Source organism: Acanthochromis polyacanthus, chromosome 3 (genome assembly GCF_021347895.1).
Source record: "Acanthochromis polyacanthus isolate Apoly-LR-REF ecotype Palm Island chromosome 3, KAUST_Apoly_ChrSc, whole genome shotgun sequence".
In the NCBI taxonomy this organism is placed as follows: Eukaryota; Metazoa; Chordata; class Actinopteri; family Pomacentridae; genus Acanthochromis; species Acanthochromis polyacanthus.
The window spans coordinates 32,968,749-32,990,169 of NC_067115.1; the positions used below are offsets into that span (position 1 = coordinate 32,968,749).

General features: G+C 41.4%; 1 protein-coding gene across 1 annotated transcript; it reads left to right on the top strand.

Annotated features, from left to right (window-relative positions):
• The first annotated feature begins 1,218 nt into the window (after positions 1 to 1,218).
• smad1 (SMAD family member 1) lies at positions 1,219 to 20,346 on the top strand. The gene is made up of 7 exons (XM_022194399.2): positions 1,219 to 1,357; positions 10,033 to 10,579; positions 14,039 to 14,302; positions 14,395 to 14,511; positions 16,425 to 16,646; positions 16,873 to 17,129; positions 18,734 to 20,346. Exons 2-7 carry the CDS (start codon positions 10,180 to 10,182, stop codon positions 18,875 to 18,877), a joined length of 1,404 nt encoding a protein of 467 aa, XP_022050091.1. The 5' UTR covers positions 1,219 to 1,357; positions 10,033 to 10,179; the 3' UTR covers positions 18,878 to 20,346.
• The last annotated feature ends 1,075 nt before the right edge of the window (positions 20,347 to 21,421 follow it).

Genomic DNA, 21,421 nt, shown 5'->3' on the forward strand with positions numbered 1-21,421 from the left:
ATGAACAGACTGATTTAACTCACAGCAGGAAGTGACACGTAGTGTTCTTCAGCAAAAATAACACTGAAAAGAAAACTTCAACCTTAAAGGTTATTTTCATGCATTTACCTGAAAAACTGTTAGAAGTTCTGCAAAAATAATGCAGAGGTGAAACCGGCATCAGGCCCTGAGGAGAGGTGGAGGTGGCATGTGGAAGCATGCTCCTGTGCTTATACAGCTCTTGAACACTTTTGTTCTCCTGACAGAGCAGCGCTTATCATATCACAATCAAAGTAAGAGGAAGGCTTAACAAGGTGCAGTTCACAAGTTCACTGCAGGAAAAGCGGCCTATCAGTTGCTGCAAAATGGCAAAATTTGGAGATTAGAGAAGAAATACAGCTTCTGCATTGTCGAGAAATGTCTTGAAATTAAAGCTGGTTGTCCCTGAAATCCTAATTTTATGTTTTTTGTTGTATTTGAGTATCCACTAGAGTGCTGGAGTGAAAAAAATGGCAAACATAAATTACTCTAAAACATATTTCCCCCCCTTTATATGGAGATTGGTGACAAAAACAAAAAATGTGAAGCATATGTCCACCTCTCCTGCAGTATAAGGTGATGTATGTGCAAAACCGCCCACATATTCCTGGACAATTTCTTCCAGCATTCATATTTATTTAACATATTTTTGTATTTTATCTATTATGACTCTTGTAGAGTGTTTTGTTTTGTACTTTCTATTTTGATTGGTGTTTATTATTATATTTTTTTACTCCATTCCAAGAGAACCCTCTACAACAATTCCTAGACTGTTTGTGCACAAATGGCAAATAAAAATCTTAAATCTTGAATCTAAACCATGCATCAATGCATACTTTTGTAAGTAAAAACTATGTAGTGGCTTTTTTAAGCTGGGATATAAAGGTGATTTGTTGTTTTTAAGTCACAGAAAACTGAGCACTTTAGTTTGATAAGCATCATGATGTGAATCTACACTGAAATTGTGCACTTGATTTGTTTGGTTTGTTTAATCCTCCTTTTATTCCATGAAGACAACGCTAGTCTTCAGTCAGCTGCAGAAGATACGTTTCCAACCACAAACTCCCACCTCTCTGTGTGCACAGAAAAAAAAATTAGCGAGAAACCCCGCATTGTTGCACAGTTACATAATCCGAGCGCCAACAGCGGCTGAAGATGTTGGATGTGTAAAAAGTAGGTCTCCTTGCTGCATCCCGCGGCGTGATACTGGCGCTGAGCGGAGGGTGAGGCGGCTCCGCGACTCCCTGACGCCAGGCCGAGCAGAGCCGAGTCCGGCATCGAGGAGCCTCCGGCACAGAGCGACGCTGAGCTTCACTGAAGGGGAGGGAGAGAAAAAAAGGTACTGTAAACTTTTGTTGTCTTTCCGACGTGGTAAATTAAAAGTTTCTCTGTCTGTATTTTTACTCCTTCAGCTGTGCACTTCTTGGTTTAGGAGGAAGTAGTCCCCTAAAGGTTATCAGCTCAGAAGTGTGTCAGTTGGCAGCTTCAAACTTTTTTTTCTCTTCTTTTTACTCGGTATCAGACTGGAGCTGCACATTTAGACACGTTTAAAGGTTTTATTGCTGCTTTTGTAACCTTGTGTGTTAGTATATTATAGTAAAAGTTACACTATGAATGTTGCTGTAAATTCTGGTTTTGGGCACTAAAAACAAGTAAAATGTGCGTAAATCAAATCAAAGCATGCATCAGTTCAAGTGCTGACTGTGTACTGACTTGTTTTCAGCAGGAAATAAGGGCCATGTGCTGTTTCTAAGCACATAAATCAGAGCATTTTGGTTTGTTGAGCTACATGATGCAGATAAATCGGTGGTTTTCCTGCATTGTACACTTTGTATTGCTTTATTAGTGAACTGTTTGCAAAATGTCAAAAAAAAAAAAAGTTTAAAAAATGGCCTTTACAGCTCAGTGTGATTGGCTGGCCTGTATGGTAAACTAGGTAAAATCCAAAAAAATTCATTTATGATGACATAAAACAGAAAAAAGCAGGAAACCCTCACATATTAAGAAAAAAGGCAGTGAACATTTGGCTTTTTTTTTAATTGATAAATGACTAAAATGATGAAACAGTGATCAAAGCTGCTGTGGATTAACTTTCTGACGACCAGCTAATTGATTAGTCAACTAGTCCTTTCATCTTTATTCTGTATGGTGGCTTTGAAGCTTTTTGGTTTAATGGATTAACGAGTTGACTTTTTTGCAACGCATGTTTGTAAATTGATCATATTTTGATGTCTCTAATCCATTTATCAGTGTCTGATTTACGTGAAATTATCCTTGCAGAACATCAAACCGCTCTGGTTGCAGATCCATACATGCCACACGTTTTTTTTCTTTTCTTTTTCTCTCTGTTGTGTCGTCCTCTGACTGATGCAGACCGACTGAGGCTGCTTCAGCTGGTGCAGTTGTGCCTTTCAAAAGGACATGTGTTTAAGTTATGTCGCTGTTTTGGCGTGTCTGTGCCAGAGTGCATGCGAGGGAGACAGAGAGAGTGAGAGACCTACAGCAGCTAGGGCGAGATCTCCTGACATTATTGAAGATGACATATCAGATTACCCAAAGGACAGGAATTTGTCCTTGTCCGTTGCTGGACTTCCAATTCTTTTATTGTTCTGCAATCTTGCTGTGGCTCTGCGTCGTGTTTTGAGAAATAAAACTCGTGGTTTTCCATCGCATTGAAATGAGGGTGCAATGCACTGCGGATGTGATGCTTTTCTAAACTTAATTCCTGTCTTTATGCATACAAAACATTGCATCAAGCAACATTTATGCTCATGTATACATACTGTAAATCAAAGACTACAGTGTTATTTCTATCTGTCTGAACCAGAACAACCAGATTCTGCTATCATTTAATTTCCCAAACCATCAGACTACCATTTTTAAACTGCTGCTGTGTTGTTTTTACTTTTAAAAGGTTTGATATTTTATACAAATATTTTAAAAATTATTTTTACCAGTCTGATGGTGAGCAAATGCACCAAAATTTCACTCAAATGTGTACCAACTAGTGTGGTTATCCTGTTCTTTTTCCTCATTTCACAGCCCAAACAGATCATTAGTTGTAAAAATAACCAGCAGATTAGATGATAGAGAAAGCAAACCTCGTCTGCAGCCCTGCTCCTGTGCGTGGGGATACTATAGCTTGCTGTGTGTTGGCCCGAGGTGTCCACCCTAACACAACTCAAAACCAACACCGAGTGCCAAGCATGTTTGAGATAGCTGCCTCATAAACCCCGTGTGTTTTCCGGTTGTGTCTGCAGCGGTCGTGCGTCTGGGATGTAAAGAATCGGATCCCAGTTCAGCCCTTTAAATTCTGGAGAATACCAGCAGCTCTTTGGTGGTTTTCTGGTGTGATGGCTGGATTTCACTCGCTGTTATTCCATGATTAGCGGGTCCGAGTCGTGCATGTGTTGGTGTTTGTGAGGAAAAGTGACCCCGGCGAGTTAAAGGAGCCTCCTGGGTCAATGCCATGTCTAGTCAGTAAGGGCAGCACCTCACGTCTGACTGTGGTTATTTCAGGCTTCGCTGTTAGACTATTGTATTGACTGGAGTCACTGGGCAGCCATTGAGCCTCCGTGTTGTTGTGGAAGCAGCTGTGACAGTTTTTGATAAAGAGGACCAACCAGTGCATCAGCCGGCATTAAGTTATAGCAGATAGATGACTGTAGGTGTTGACTAACCGTGACAGAGGAAGTGCAGAAAAAAATTCCCACTATGTGTTGCTTTTCCAGACTTTAATGTTATTTTTCAGCTGTATAATGGCCTACCAAGCACATTTGTCTTTGCACAAATAACAAATTTCTAATATTTTTTTTCAGAAATACACTCTAGTGTGGTACTCAGCTGTCAAATACTAAAAGGTGGTGTTAAATGTCAAGTTTGATGTATAATCAGGTGGTTTCCTATCAAAAATGCCATTTAAAAAAAGGTTTTTGAAGAGAGACATGGTCTCAAAGACTGCAGCAGATTATTTTTGCCGCCATTGAATCCGTCAATAATATGTTTGATGAATAATTTGCTCTGTTAATTAGAAAATCTAGTGAAATGTGCATTTCCAGTGGCCAAAAAGATGTCTTTTTGTTAACCAACAGTCCAAACTTGAAGGTTTTTATTCTACAACGCTATAGGGAAACCTTCAGATTGTAGCAGTGGGCACCAGCGATTGTTTGACCTCTTTTGCTTGATAAATGACTTAAAGGTTTTGTAAGAAATCTAAATTATTTTCAGTTAATTCTAGGTCAGTCGACTAATTCTGTAATTGGCTAATCTTTATGTTTTTGTTTCTCAGAGGAATGTTTTGCTGTCGCGCAAGAAAACAACATAATATCTAAGCCACCAACATTACGCATCCCTGTTTTCTTTAGCATTCATTGTAGCTGCATTGCTACAATTTGTATTAATCAAAAAGCACATATTGCATCCTTGTAGGGTCTCTGCTCGGTCAGTAACGACCCTTGACCGGCCTTCGTCTTTGAAGTGCTCGGTGAAGAGACCAGATATACGAGTGTTCTCAATCTCTCTCTCTCCAAAACACTCAGTCCGTCTCAGATCTCTGCTTTGCCATCACTCTCTCTTCCTCCCTCCGCATCATTCCCCCTCTCTCTTTATCTATCACGCTCTCTCTTCCTGCACTCCTCTGTTTATAGCCAGTGACTCCATTGAGCGGGGGTTAATGGAGGCCCCATCCAGGACCCTGCTGATAAATAATGTAGCTTCTTTATAATGCTCCGTCCCCGGGGAGGGTCCAGAGAGCATCATTACTGCCTCCTCATCCTACACAGCCCAGGCCTAAATTGATTAACAGACACTGGAGCAGTGCAAAGTGATCCATGGGGCTAGTGTAGTGGCTAACAGCTCGCACCAGGTGGGTCAAAGCCTCCGCCTGTCAGTGTCGCATGATCCCACTCTGTGCTCCCATTAGCCTCAGTGTCTGTCCGGCGGGCTAACTGATGGCCATAACAAGCCGCCGCTAACGCAATAGCCGCTCGAAGGGAACGTCGGAGTGGTTTTTATGGAGCTGTTGTGTAAATGATGGTGTGTGTTTCAGTTTTTATGGGGAAGACTGCAGCAGCCAAGGCCACTGCAGGCATCTGTGCACCTCTTCACCGCCTGCATCAGACGTGGAGGATGAAACTCCAACTCTGATGGCCACATGTAGATGTACGATCCATGGAGTATTTGCTGATACATGCAGGAAAAGGAATTAATACTGAAACCAGTAGTCAATCTCTGTATAGATAAATGTTAGCTCATATTTTTTAGAAATGTCCAACTGCTACCAACATTATTGACACATAAAATCACTGAATGGACGCTACTTCTTCCTAAAAACAGTAAAACAGCTGAAACGGATACAGATCAAGAGAAATCGTAAGCATTAGAGGAAACTCATAATTCAGGAGCTGCAGTGTGAAGAGCGCAGAAGACACTTTTTAAAAACAGCTTAGTCATTGTGCCATTCTTGTTGAATGTCACGAAAAAAATACATGATGTCACTATAAAAAGTCTCTAAATACCCTATCAAAGACAACAACCACAGGGAAAAAGCAAACCAAAAAAAAGATTGTATTCAACATTATAAAAGTAACTTTGTACAAAAAAGTCAGTGTAAAAATGCATCTTAAAAGAGCATTTCCTATTTCAGTGACAGAAGTGCTGCACAAATATTGACCAAACTGTCAAAAATTGTTCTTAAGGAGGTTATGCTTCACATTGTTATTTCGTTGACAACCCAGATTCTTCCTCTGATCCACAGAAAACCTATTTAAGCATTTAAATCTATTACTTGCTCATTATTCAGTTTGCAGAAATGTTTTTGAGGCTCCAGTTGCTAGTATAAAATAAGCTCTGTTTTGTGCTGCAGTTTGAAGATGACACCTTGTTTTCTGGAAAGTTATAAGGGCAACTTTTTGGCAGTCACTTGGTGAATTACTTGTTAGATCAATTTATAACGCTGAAAATAATTTGATTGTGAGATGTACTTGAAGATGTACACTGTCATTCCAGAAATACAAACTTACAAATTACCGTTTTCCCTTTGTCCTTATACTAAGATGAAAAGCCGAATGAAATGTAAGTGTACTCCATTATCGGGGTACTTAGCGACAACCAAAGCTCAGTTTTTTTCTCCAAGTGAAAGGTCCTTAATTCAAGATCTTTCAAAAAATTCTTACATGAAAACACCAGTTCTGTTTAATATGCATTTTTTTTTCTGAGAATTGTTCAGAAAGTTGTTGCACAAAGTCAGTCATGCGGATGTCCTAGTCTATACATAGATTTAGGAAGAGCGAGGTACTTTGGCGCCTTTGTATTATGACTACCTCGCAGAAAGCTCCCAAACTAGCATTGTCCAAAGCAACAACACTGTGCATTATCAGGCCCTTTAAATAAGCTTGCGGTCGGGCTAACAGTCACATATTATTGTGTTGGAAATATCCAAGAGACATGGCCTCCAGCTGCAGCTGAATGACAGCAGTGGATTGTTCGGTCTGCTCCAGATGTTCTGCTGCAGAGCTTTCTGGAGTCATCCATCTGCAAAGGATTAAAGTTTGTCTTTGTGCAACGGGTCCTGAACTTGTGCTGATAGCGTCGGCTGTCACCGAGAGGCCATCAAAGCAGCTCTGCGGCTGGATGTGGATCAGAACGACTTTTTATGTGTCTGGGTGGCGACCCGGACACAGCCGTGATGTTGCTGTTTTCGTGTGCCGTATTGTTACGCTCCGCTCTCAGCTCAGATGTTTTGTTTGGTATGCAGATGTACTGAGTCAGTTTTGCATCAGACAAGGTCACAGAGACTTCCAAGTCATTTTGAAGTCAAGCAAACTGACAAATTTATATCATAACCACAGCAGCCAGCCAGCTTCAATATAAGATAGGACTTATTTTATCTTTCTGGGACCGAGAGAAATGTGTCATAGCTTCCAGGATCCAAACATGAAAAGCATTAAATGTAGATATCAAAATTCTAGTCATGTCTGCAGTCTTACTTACTTGATGTATGATCAGACATTTACTGCTTTTTTGTTTTTTTTTACATAAAAAATTCTCTGACTGCTGCATGTACAAGACAAAGTTTGTGTTTGTGTGTGAACCTTGTACCCTTTGTCTTTTTCGGTTTTATATTTTTTCACTTATCTATTGTTAGACTGTAATCAAAGATGACTTATGATATCACCTTGAACACTGAGAAATCCATCATTAGATTATCGGAGGATGTAACAGGTTCCTATTAACTGCTGCTACGTTGTTAGTTGCAGTGACAGCTTTGCTGTCAGTGTTCATCTTTATAGAAGAAATTGTTTGTATATGAAGTTTCAGGAAGCATCACAGACATCCAGCGACTTCAGTGACTGAGCAACTGGGAAGGGAGGCCACACCCAAGACTTTTCTGGCTCATAAACATTCACAGTTGCACTACAATGGAAAGAGAGCTCATGGTGAGAGAGCAAGGAAATGCAGATAACAGTTGAGCGGATGGTCTTTTTCTCTGTTGCCCTGTCCTTGTGGAAAAACCGGCAGCAAACAGAAGTGATGTCAGTATTTTCCTAATGGTTCCCTTAAGAGAGTTTAGAGGGATCTTGAGTCAAAATTTTTTTTTAAAAATTCAGTGTTGATGTATAGAGTATTTTCCTTTGATCTCCCACGCATTGTAGTCCACCCAGTTGTCCCTTCCCTCGTATGTTTGTTGTTCAGTATCACTTTATAGATGTGCCAATGTTACTCAAACGGTTAAGCTAATTATAGTTGCAATTTGCAGCTTTCCAGTCAGTGTGGTTGGCAGTAGTAAGCGTCCAGGACCTCTACAACACAAACACAAACACACGTTGTAAACAGCACCTGTTCGCATCAAACTTCGCCGCCTGTTCGCCAGTATGATGCATCCTACACATGCAGTAGCTGACAAAGATAGAAATCGCTATCCATCCCATAATCTGAAGGGCCAGGAATAACTACGGAGCAGTCTTAATGATGTATTTGTTCCTGCTCGCGGGAAATCCAATATACTGCTGGCTTTACTGTCAGAGAGTGATGCATCCTCGCCCATGACTCGGTACGGAGAAACGCTGGAGGATTTCTGACACGCTGTTTATTTGATTCTGGGATTGCATCTGAACATTTATCCACAGCCAAACCTCAACCATAACTGTGTTTTATCTCCCTAATTGCATTCAGGCGAAACTTGAAAAGAAGGTGGAACGGGGAGTGCTCAGCGCGCTCTTGTTTTCCCTTTTAAAAGCTAGAATGTGTGTACCTTCTGGCTTCTGAATTGCTCCCGTGGGACTCCAGTGAATGGGCACATTTATCCTGGGGTCCACATGCACTTCCTTTTTATTGTCCTGCACGTTGCCAGATTCTTTCCCAAAACCAGTGTTTGTTGGTTGGTGGTGCTGGAGCTTTAAACAACATTTGCCTCAGTAGGTTGCTCATTGAGAGTTTCCTTCCTCTGAAATGTGAAAGATGGCCTTTTCAAAGTGTACACATGCAGAGTTATCAAACCGTTTCACTGAATGAGATGTGTGAGAGATTTGTGGGAAATTTTTGATCTAGAAAAAGTGATAGAGTAGTTGGTTATATATATATATAAAACCTTGCAGATTAAATACAGTTTTATTTTATATTTATGATGCGTTACATCTGCAGAAAATTAAGCTGGGAAGCGATTAAATCTAAATAAAACTACAATGTTTTTAGTCAAGACTATGCAACACCAGAAAAAACAAGGTGACTGATCACACTGATGCAAAAATACAGCTACAAACTACATCATTTCCACAATTAAACTCATGGAATTTGGTGTTAATTGATGAGTCAACCAACAGAAAATGATCCAACAGCAGTACTGATATTGGATTAAATAAGTGTTCAAAGGTTGGATTTAAAGGCATTTATCCTGAAATCCATTTAGACATGTTTGTGATTGATGGTTTATTGATTAATTGCTTTTATTTTTCGCACATTAATATTTTAATCAGTTAAAACCATATCTAAAGCAGAAGACAAAGGACATGCATGTATAAAATTTGTTGTAGATCAGCTGTAGTACCTGGCTGCACCAGCAGGGGCCTCGGCAATCAAGAGCATTCACCATGAGAGAGCCTTCTGTGACGCTTAATGCCTACTGACTGTGCAATACAGCATCACAGTGGACCAGTGGTCCGTAAACTACAACACTGAAGTGACTCGCGCAACGTCATATAAGCCGTCAGAACGGTTATGTCACATGACAGCATTCATAACAGTTGTATCAGGACATGGAATGCTGTCCTTTTGTGTTACCGAAAAATTCACTGGATGAGAACTTCCTTTAAGAATTGCTTTTTTAATTGCATTACATGTTGCAGATGTTTATTTGTCCCATGTAATATTGTGGACCTGCTGGTTTAGTGAAAGAGTGCCAAAAAATGTCGAAATTTGGTGTTCGCGCTCATTAAAAAATGGATGATTTAACTGACAAACTGTATGGATTTGCTGTTTTCTACTGTTTCTTATTTTACGAGCTGAATTATTTGAACTTAACACACATTTCATCGTGAGTATTAGATAATAAATATAACCATTCTTTGCAGTGTAGCTGTTTGACAGACAATCCATTACATATGATGAACGGCAAATTCCTCTACAGCCTTTGTCCGACGGTTGCGTAGGCTGCACAGCATGTGGAGTCCTTTGCCGTAAACGAGATTAGTGATCGGTGGTAATGTGACGAGCCTTACGACGGGAATGCCTGCTCAGAGCTGATGTTCACAGCAGGGTGTCCGGTGTGACTCTCCTGAAAGTTTCCCAGAAGCCATGACCGACTGACGTGTCCATACCAGCTGTAACGGTGACATCAGCGTTGGCTTCGTCAGGGCTCGTGCCAGACGTCAGGGCTGCTGCTGTAGTAAAAGGAGGAGAAATAAACGTTCATGTTTCATAGCTGCTGTGTGAGAGGAAGGACATGTTAGATAGGAGTGATCTGCAAAAGTTTGTGTGAAATATCTCAACTTACATGTCCATTCTTGTTCTTTCTTCCAGTGACTGTCAAGAGGAGCTGGTCTTTCATCAAGGAAGCTGAGGATTATCTGAAACTATCTGACAGAAACTATTCTCGGTGTCAGTGGACAGTGTCACACCGCTGCTCAGGCTTCCTTCAGGAGAGGGGAGGAGGGCGATTTGTCCAACATGAATGTCACCTCGCTCTTCTCCTTCACCAGCCCAGCTGTCAAACGGCTGCTGGGTTGGAAGCAGGGAGACGAGGAAGAGAAATGGGCGGAGAAGGCCGTGGACGCTCTGGTGAAGAAACTGAAAAAGAAGAAGGGAGCCATGGAGGAGCTGGAGCGGGCTCTCAGCTGCCCCGGTCAGCCCAGTAACTGTGTGACAATCCCTCGCTCGCTGGACGGACGGCTGCAGGTGTCGCACAGGAAAGGTCTGCCGCATGTCATCTACTGTCGGGTGTGGCGCTGGCCTGACCTGCAGTCCCACCACGAGCTGAAGGCACTGGAGTGCTGCGAGTACCCGTTCGGATCCAAGCAGAAGGACGTGTGCATCAACCCGTACCACTACAAACGAGTGGACAGTCCAGGTGAGTGAATGAAGTGATCTTAGGGAGTGTGCCGGCTGTGAGATGATACAGCGTCGGTGTTTTTATCAGCTACCTTCAGAAATCCCTGGCTTAATTTCATGATCCCGTGTATAAAATACAGTGAGTTTGGTTCTGGGAGGTGCACAGATTTTAAAAAAGGAACAAAGGCACAGACAGATGCCCTGAGTTAAGTTGAGGTAGTGGATTGATGTTTCCCTAGAAACTTATAAACCAAATACTGAGACTGTGTAAAATTTAATCTGTGTAGATTTTCTGTCATCCAGGTCATGCTATCCTAGAAGTTTCAGTAAAAAGCAGCTGGATTTCTCTTTTAGATTCATGAAGATGCTTCATTTCTCACCCTGTCAATCAATCAGAGCTTAACAAACTTCTTGAATGAGAGGTGGAACATCTTTACAAACCTAAGAGAGGCTCCTATGATGTGCATTTAAAGGAAATCTTGATCTAGTGGTTAGGACATTTATCTTATAGTGTGATTCCTTGGTTTATTTTCTATAGCATGTTTTTCCTATTAGACAGAAAACCCTGACAAAAGAGCACCGTTTCAACCTTTTTATATTTAAAGCCATTTTCTGCTCAACAAGCATGCATAGAATATTTTTCCCATCCTTAAGTTCCTGTCTTTTTTCCCAACTGTAGGGACTTCTACAGATGTTCACCTATTTTACTTTTGTCTTGCATTTGTTGTCTTCCTCTTGTTTGTGAAAAATGACAAGCAAAAACTTCCACGCTGCTCCGTTCACGTGACTGATAGTCATTTTGCTCTGTCTGAAGAGGACGATACATTCATTTTGAAGTTGCAAATACAACTTATATGTAATGAATGAAACAAATTCAAACAGTGCTTTGTAAAACAGAAACACTCAAAACACTCAAAGTAAAAACAGCAACCCAGTTTGCAGTATTTCCTCCGCAGGTCGTTGCAGACTTTTGGGAGACACTGTAGTAATAAGACAGATCAAACACCACTTATCCTCTTACTACACAGAAAATGAGGGTCAGCTGACGAGATAAAAACAGCTGTGTGCAGGGCGCTAAGTGTGTAAAGGGCTGAGTGTGTGTGTGTGTGGAGCAGGAAATTCCATCCGGGGGAGAATCAGGGTTTGTTTTGGGCATGCTCTGTACTGCTGGACCTTCTGTTTTTTGGTGCACACACATAATCACACACACACACGCACGCATGCTACAAAAGCGAGGACACACACACCCACCCATGACTGCCGGCACGGTTTCTCTGAGGACGGCTGGAAAAGGAAAACGCTCGCACAATGGGAGGAAAGAGTCGTTGCCTGCCTCGCACACGTTTTGTTTCAGCAGCGGGTGGAAGACAGCAGGGCTAAGGTGGTTCAACCCCACAGCACCTGTCTGTCCACACTACTCCCCCCGCCTCCAGTTTTCCCTCCTCCACGCACACATCCCGTCAATCTCCCCTCACCATTCTACATAACGCCACAGCTGTCCGCCTGCTCCACATATAACCTTTGAAATAAACTGCTCCACACGTTTCTACCTGCAGGAACACTGACAGCAGCTCCATCTAAAATTTCAGCACCGGCTTTATTTATCCGCGCAGGTATTTATAGACACAAGTGGAGCGTATCTGTGCAGTTTGTGCTGCACCTGAACAGCGCCCGGCCAGGATATTTACCCCAAGTGATGAATTCCACGAGAACAACTCGCCTCAAAGTGTCTTTTCAGAGCAGAAACCTGAGAGTCTGCGCCAAATACTGCTGGCTAAGACCGACTGCCTAGAAGCTGACATTTGAAAAATGCAGCGACATCTGCACTCAGAATGTTGAATCACAGAGTGTGCCAAAAAGAGATTTCTTCATTATGGTGGAATCAAATGATCCTTTTATTGAGTTTGCATGCGTCTTTGTTGCATGTATACGATTACACATCACGTCTAGAGCGCTGAAACAGTCAGTTAATCATTAAATAGAGAAAGTTCTGTGAAGAGAAACAGAACTAAAAACAAAGAATTTGAGCCAAAAACGAAAACTGTATTCTAACTTTAATATGTCTGAACTGTCAACGAGGCAGTCATGATGAAACGGTAATACACAATGTTAGTGCAGATTACCAGCTTTTCTCAAGTTTTGAACTTTCGCTCAGACGGTGCAGACATCGCCCTCATTTTTAGATCATTTCTGACACTATTGAAATGTTGTGGGATTGAAATTAAGAATTTTTTGCTCGGAATTGGTATCACAGGTGTACTGCTCACTTATGCAAAAATTAAGTTAACGTAGTTGAAATGTTTTACTTGTAGGATCAAACACATCGTCAGTAAAATTGGACAGTTTTCTAGTTATCACGCACATAACACATAATTGTTTTTTAATTTATTTTATCATTATTTTTAGAAAAAAAATATCCTAAATGAATAAAAATTACTTTTTATTGCTAAATATGTATTTACTTTTTCCTCAGCCTCTCCCTCTTCAAAGAAGCTCTACAGAGACGTTGATTTTTATAAATTTTGGCAGGGTTTAGAACGACGACTTCATTCAAGTGTGGGAAACGATCACGGACAGAAGTGACGGGAAGACGATCTAGTCATTTTTCAAAATAAATCACCGTGCAGGCTTTGGCGGAAATAAAACTAAAGATAGCACTTTTTTATTCTTTCTGTGGAGTCCGGTACCAAAAGACCAACGGCCAGTGGCTGGGGACTGCTGCTCTACAATATTGTTACTTGTCTTAAAATTGTTAACTGCTTTAAGATAGATTAACATAAATTGCCTGTATAAAACGGAAAAAGACTGTTCTTGTTTAGTCTAAATGTTTAATTAACTGATGAAAAAATCATTTAAAATTAGTAATTCCATTGAACAGACCTGCACATTGATTTACTACATTTCTTATGAAGCTTCAGTAGAAAGAACTGGAGTTTGCTTTTAGGTGCTTGAACTTCAAGAACTCTTTCTCTTGAAGCTCTTATGATGACCATGACCAGGATGACTGAGAAGCTACCCAGATTTCCTGAGATGGGAGAGGGAGAGCTGGTATGCACAAAATTTCTGATGAAGACCAGTTTAGATCATGATGCGGTTTATATACTTGTATCACCTTCCTCTGATCAGAACAGAGGAGAAGAAGTCTTCTGCAGGTTTAAATCTGAAAGCACCTAGTGAGGAATCTGGGTTGCCAGTGAAATCACAATGTGAGGAATAAATCCTTAAACGGTGTTCATTTTTGGCAGTTTGTCACTAAAATAGGTAAGGCTCTTTTAAGATGCATTTTTACATTGAATTTTTGCAAAAAACAAATTTCCCTATGGTAGTTGTCTTTGGTGTCCTTAGCTTATCTTTTCTAATCTAAGTTAGCTTATATTTCATTGCTTTTCTAATTTTCAGGCACTGCATTTATTATGTGATTTATTTTTATATTTATGATTATACCGTTTTATTTGACATTTGCTCTCTTCTTCTTCAGTGCTGCCTCCTGTCTTGGTACCGAGGAACAGCGAGTTCAATGCCAAGCATACGATGCTGCCTCGCTTCCGCAACCCTCTACAGCAGAACGAGCCGCACATGCCCCAGAATGCCACCTTCCCAGAATCCTTTGCTCAGGCCAACACCATGCCTTTCCCCCATTCGCCTGGAAACAGCTACCCGAACTCACCGGGAAGCGGCAGCAGCGCCACCTTCCCTCATTCACCATCCAGCTCCGACCCTGGCAGTCCATTCCAGATGCCAGGTGAGATCCTGCGCCAACTCAGCCTTCAGGTTACTTCCTGCTACGCTGAAGTACGACAGCTTACTTTTGTTCTGCCTCCCTTCCTGTTGCAGAGACACCCCCACCTGCCTACATGCCCCCAGAGGAGCAGATGACTCAGGATTGCCCCCAGCCAATGGACACCAACCTCATGGCTCCACCCTTGCCCCTAGAGAGTAACAACCGGGCAGGTAACCATGGCAGTTGTTATCTTAAACACACACATGTCCTTTTGTGCACTTGCTTCATGTGACATCATCCAGCCGTCTCCACCTGCTCGCCTTGATCTGCAGGTGCAACGATTTCTAGGAAGCCAGGTTGTTTTTTTAAGTCATTTTTCCCCAATCTTGTGGTCAAACTCCAGCTAGAAAAGAGAAAGAAAATCCTCAGTGGGGTTGCTATGCCGTGTCCTGTGAGATAAAACCGTGTGCGAGCCGGATCTGTTAGTTTCCAGTGAGGCTTTGTCTGAGTGTGAGCCCAGGGGAAGCTCGAAGCCTCAGCAAATTAAGCCAGGCCTCAGAGCCTTTTTATGAGGCCCATAAAAGCTGGGGCTTATGTCATCTCTGCTGGTGGTAATGACTTGAAACTCGTTAACGATAAGATTCACTAATTACCTCCAACTTTCGGATCTGAAATGTGGTGCAATAATTGCTGCTATCTCCACTCTGTGGTTTTGATTTTACTGCGCGAGACAAACACTTGTTCATAGACACGGATTGGATTCCAAAGCCACCTGATTCAAAGTGAAATTCTGACACTTTTGTAGTTTTAGCCATAATTACTGTCAGTAATAAAAAAGAAGTATTCACCTCATTAATTGCCAAAACAATGTTTGATGGGACAGGACATACAGCACGAGCAGTTAAATGATCAGAGAGGTTTTCAGCAAACCCTTCGCCAAAGTTATTTGGAAGAAAGAACAAAGACTAGTTATTATTCAAACTGTCTCACGGAAACATCCATGATTCAACTTTTGCCTTTGATGTGATTTAGATGAGTCATTTTTTACTTTTTTATGTTTCCTTCATCACAGTTTGCTGCAAGAAGTGCAAGTTTCCTTATCAGGTTCATTTTGAGGGCCCACGGCAGAAAGCATTGCAGTATTGTATAAAGAGAAATGTGAAAAGAATTTCCTCATTCAGAATTTAGTTATTTTTTTCTTTTCTGAGCCTCTGGAAATCATCTTATGTCTACTCATTGGGATCCATTGATTTGTGTGATCCAGCTAAACTGCTGCGCACAGCAATTTGTTTGGTGAATATGACTTTTTAGGACAGCTAAAACAAGTGAAAAAAACAAAGAAAAATGGCTTAATGGAAAACAAAATTGAAATATTAGCGAGAGGCATTGCCGTTAAGTAGCTTCACAGAACACATCAGCATATTAGTTTTGTCTGTTTTTATTTTCCGCAGCTGACCCACTAAACATTTGTACTTTTTTATCATCGCAGACTTGAGGCTCAGAGATGCAGCCCAGGCACGGTGACAGCAGTAGCGGGAAGAGCTACTGAGAGTTTTGTTAGCCGGAGTTTGGGGAGTTTTGAAGTTCTTTTCCACCAGCTGCATCCTGTACAGGGGAGCAGGTTTCTATTGTAGGCAAGCTCTGGGAAGGGGACAGACAAAACACACCTGCGAGCCAGTGCCACGCTACAGAGGAAGTTTGGGAGAAGTATGTGCTTAGATAAACATGATTAACTCCTTTCTCTCAGAGACTGTGAGGCCGGCTGGCACTGGCTCGCCCTGAGATGCCAGGCACAGACAGCATGGTCCTGCTATTGACTGCTTGCCTGCTCAATATCGGCTGGCACACAGACCTCAGACAGTCTGCATGCTTTAGAATGCGTCTGCATCGATTCTGGTCAGCCTAAATGTACGCAAATGCAGCTAGTGGGTCCTATATGTTTATTCAAATCACTGTTATGGGCTGCGTGGGACGATTTGGACGAAATCATTGTGCGGATGAGTAAGATTTACAGTTGAGTCTGCTGGCATCAGTGGCTCCTGGCAGTTTGTCTGCACAGAGGAGTCTTAAATGTGCCTGAATGTGTCTGTGTCTACGTGCACACTGCGCTCAGCTCACTCCCGTTAATGTGTTTCCTGTGCAGATGTGCAGCCTGTGGCCTACGAGGAACCCAAGCACTGGTGCTCTATTGTTTACTACGAGCTCAACAATCGCGTCGGAGAGGCGTTCCAGGCTTCCTCCACCAGCGTGCTCGTGGACGGCTTCACAGATCCCTCCAACAATCGAAACCGATTCTGTCTGGGCCTGCTCTCCAACGTCAATCGCAACTCGACCATTGAGAACACCAGGCGGCACATCGGCAAAGGTACAGCATGGAAAACCTGTCAGTGATTCCAACGATGAGACTAAATCAATTCAGTTGTCAGCAGGGACAGGCATCTACAGGGAAGCAGAACAATGACAACAAATTGACCAAACATTTCAGTCGATTGATTTTAGATTGACCACACGGATGTTTTGGGCCTTTTGTTAAAAGTGACACACAGGACAGTGCTGATTCTAACTCTCAATACTTTCCTGCTGCCTTTAAGGAGTCCATCTGTATTACGTGGGAGGGGAGGTGTATGCAGAGTGTCTGAGTGACAGCAGTATCTTCGTCCAGAGTCGTAACTGCAACTACCACCACGGCTTCCATCCCACAACTGTGTGTAAGATTCCCAGCGGCTGCAGCCTGAAGATTTTCAACAACCAGGAGTTTGCCGAGCTGTTGGCTCAGTCCGTCAACCACGGCTTCGAGGCCGTTTATGAGCTCACCAAGATGTGTACCATCCGCATGAGCTTTGTTAAGGTATTCTGCTTTAGAAAAAACTAAAAACATTTTTTAGTCTCTCAATATCAGTAGTCATCTTATGATATGCAGGGGTCCTCGGTTTACGACGTCCTCGATGTACGGCGTTTTGTTTTACGTTGTCACCACGTGCTATAAGACGGCTTTGTTTACATTCTGTGGTTGTACGCCACCTTGGATTGCGCCACATTCGCTACGTTTTTGCCCTTCATTCTGGCTCCCAAGCACAAGTCACACTCTTCTGGTGGCGGTGCTTCGAAGAAAAGGAAAGCCGTCTCCATGTGTGCTGTCTTCACTGCAACGTAAAAGCTGCAGCTATCCAACAAGTTAAACTCGTGCTTGCAAAATGAATCGTGAGTCATAGAAAACTTGACTTCTTTACTATGGCTCTTGATACACATTACAAACAGAAGGAAAACTGCAACAAAAACAGAATAAAGCAGCATAAATACATGTAAATAAATCCTTTTAACTTAACCAGTAAGTCCAAAAATGAAGTTAATTAATGACATTTCCTCTGTGACGTTTACAAAGTAGAGAAAAGTATGTACTTGTGTAAAGCTAAACATCAAAAAAGCAGACAGGAACTGACAACTGTCAACAGACGGCTTCAACATAAAGGCTTTTTCAAAATAAAAGTACATAGATAATTCTGCCTTTAGGGCAACATACCATGGAAGTGAAATTAGATTTAATAAAACGCTCAGAACAAACACCAACGAACTGACATTATTAGATAGTTGTAAAAACAGTGGAACATATTCCATCTATCTTCCTGTAAAATGATTCATACATGCACGAAAATTAGTGGTATTCATGTCTTTTATGAAGAACTAATCAATATCATAATGCAGGTAACGACTTTGTTTATATTTTCTCCGGAAATGGATGGATGGATAGATAGATTAAAGCTTTATTGATCCTAGAGCAGGGAAATGTACAGTGTAACAGCAGCAAATAGAAAAACAGTTTGAATTAAAAAGAGCAGCACAAAGTGCGTAGATGTAGATATTTTCTCCTTCTAGAAGAGAAAAACACAACTATTTACAGCAAAATTTCTGTGAGTTCTGACTTACGGCAAAAATCAACTTACATGAATCTGTATTAATGCAACTCCAACATAAATCGAGGACCCACTGTAATTATAATTTGCTGGTGTTAGAGGTTTTTTTTTTCGCATTTCTCTTTATATTCTATAACTACGAGAGTTTTGTGTGCTTGCCACAGGTGGAACTCATTCCCTGTAAAGTGCAGTGATCAATAAAACGACTGCAGCACCATCAAGATGCTCGGCAACATTAAATTAGATACTGCTTTTTAAAAAATCTAAAGATATCAGGTTATTTTTAGTGACAACTGACAAAAACTAAAAATTGGATTGATTTGAGTCGTCAACCCTCAGTAGCAGCCCATAACTACAGTAGTACTCCATAGAACTGCCTTTAAACCAAAGTCAAACAAACTCTCATCTGGATGGAAAAAACCCCAAAACAGATCAAATGTTAACGCTTCTTAAAAATGAGGCGCAACTTCAAGTACGCCAAAAACTAGTACAGTCTTGCAGCATTAGTGTTTTAAAAATCACGTGTTCTCCTACTTTTCAGGGCTGGGGAGCCGAGTACCACCGCCAAGATGTGACCAGCACACCCTGCTGGATTGAGATTCACCTGCACGGTCCGCTGCAGTGGTTGGATAAAGTGCTAACCCAGATGGGCTCCCCCCACAACCCTATATCCTCCGTCTCCTAGGCTCCACTGTCCTCGGCCCTGTGGCTGTCCATACCCCAGCATTTTGGTCTAAGTAGCAAGAACAGGGGCAGGCTGGTCCCAGACTGGTTTGTGTTTTAGTCAGTAGTCCATACCTGACAGAGGTTTTGACTGAAACACAAACCGATCGGGGAGCTGTAAGGTGGGGCGGGTTGTTAAATGGGCAGGTTTGTTCTCTACTTGAAGGACGTCTGAATTGGGCACATTTACAGACTGGGAGAGGAGTAAGCAAAGTGAGCGTGATGCAACTGGAAGATACTTGATCTTTGTGACCAACTGTAATAATTAGACCATCACACTCATCATGATGCAAGTATCCTCTCTGATCTTGCTCCCACGACTTCTCTTTTTCATTGTTCTATTATTCTGACTCATAACTAGTTTGCATCTAAATATCCCCTCGAAAATCCAGATATACGTGTGTAGTTACAATAATTACGGGACATTCCAGGTCACCGAAATTGCAGTTGGCCGCTGTTTTCTGTCTGACTGTAGTGAGGCTGGCATGAAATGTACTTAGGAAATGTATAAAGTTAGCAGGGACTCGGAGGATGACCAGTGTGTCTGAAAAAAAATTCAATCATCTCCAGATACTCAAACAAGTATCTGCTCTTTTTTTTAGGATAATAAATTAAAGCTGTTATAACTTCAAAATAAAAGTCCCATATCACAGACCATGAAAAATAATATAAGGGCAAAATTAGGGGAACGTTTCGGGTGGGGGTTTAGTGTGGGGCAGGGCACTAAAAGGGCATTTCAGACATAACAGACTAAAGTTTAAGTGTTGCTCATCTTGTGTTACACTTGTGTTTCAAATGAATTTTTCAGAAAAAAGAATAGTGTTTAGATATAATCACTATTAGAATATGTGCTGTGCAGTCTGGTTTTGCAAAGCATAGTTTGGTTAGTGTAGTGTTCCACATTTAAGACTGGTAGCTGAACGTGACATGAAGCAGAAGCAAACATGAGTACGGTGTAGTTTGTCCCTGGCTGTAGACTCTGCAGCAGAATCAAACGTGTCAAAAGCAGATTCGCATCGAGGACATTAATATTTCAGTGAGTCGTTCTCTTATTACAATGACTGAGCAAAACTTGTTAAATGGCTGTTACGGGAAAATGTTGAGCATTCAAATTTTAATTGTTGACTGAGGTGTCAGCTGCTGATGTCCTAATATGATTTTTTTTTAAATAAAATGCAGATGTTGCCATTCAGTTCTTTTGTGCTTTGAGCAATCCTCTTTGCTATTAAACTGTTATACTCTTTACATTCTTTTTGTATTTTTGAACATTTTTTTTGTTTGTTGCTGTTTTGTCTGCACTTTCACATGTTGCCTCTTTGTTTTTTTTCTTCTTTCTGTTTTGCTCGGTAAAACTCCCAGAAAAGCAGTTTTATTCCATGAATATCAAGTCTCTACTGGAAGATTCAATAAAATTAGTTTCATTACTTGCAACATTTCTGTCTCTTTTATGACCACTGTCTCGGCATGTTTGTCTTTGTGTGTCTGTCTGCTTAATTACAGGCCACCCAAGCTAAGAAAATATGCATCGTGTTGTCAGGGGCTTTCAAAAACATCAACTGAAATTTGTGCACTTGTATTACTCATGTTGTGGGGGCATAAATCTGTGTACACAGTCACAGTGAGTGACAAAAAGCAAGTCCCCATAACGGAATTCATTCAATTTTTAGGTGTAGACTTGGTTTAAGGTTAGAATTAGACAAGTAGTGGTTATGGTTGGAGTCTCCAGGAAATCAATATAAGTCAACGTAATGTCCTCTGAAGTGATGGAAACAATCGTATATGTGTGTGTTTCGATGCAGACCTTCAATTAGAGAGGCACAACAATTACAAGTGCATCTAGGAGCCAACTGCACTGGTGTTCAGCATAATTGTATTTTCCAGTAAATTGCATGAAAACGCATAAAATCATGGGGTTCCCTTTGTTTTATGGGACGCGTTGTGACAGCAGAGGAACGGTTACGACAATCTTCCAGGAAGGCCTCCTGGAAGTCGCTGGCTGGTTTGTGCGTGCGTGCAGCAGTTTGATCCGACCGGCCGTGACGTGGGTGGTATGGTTGCACAGTGGTTAGCACTGCTGCCTCCCAGGAGGTTGCATGTTTCTCACAAATTCCTCAGACAAGAACGTTAGGTGGATTGGAGACTGAAAATCTATGACTCAAAGTATTTATCCTGGATGTAATGTGTGCTAAAAATCCACTCTTGCTTCAGTCTGTTATATAGTGAGATTCCAAAATCGCAGCAAGTGAATTAATACCACCTCATGGTGAATAAAATTAAAACAAACATAGTAACTAATTACACACCCCTAAAGGCATCTTTATAAAAGTCTGCAAGCTATAAATGAGTAGAATGTTTCAGGAAATTATTTTTAAGTCCTAACAAGTTGTTTTCGTTGTAAGATCCATTTTTATAATTGCAGCTTTTATGTCATTCTCGATGTCTTTTATGGTTTTGTCTATTGCAGGCACTGACTGTCCATGTCCCACTGCTGTACTAAATGTTTTTT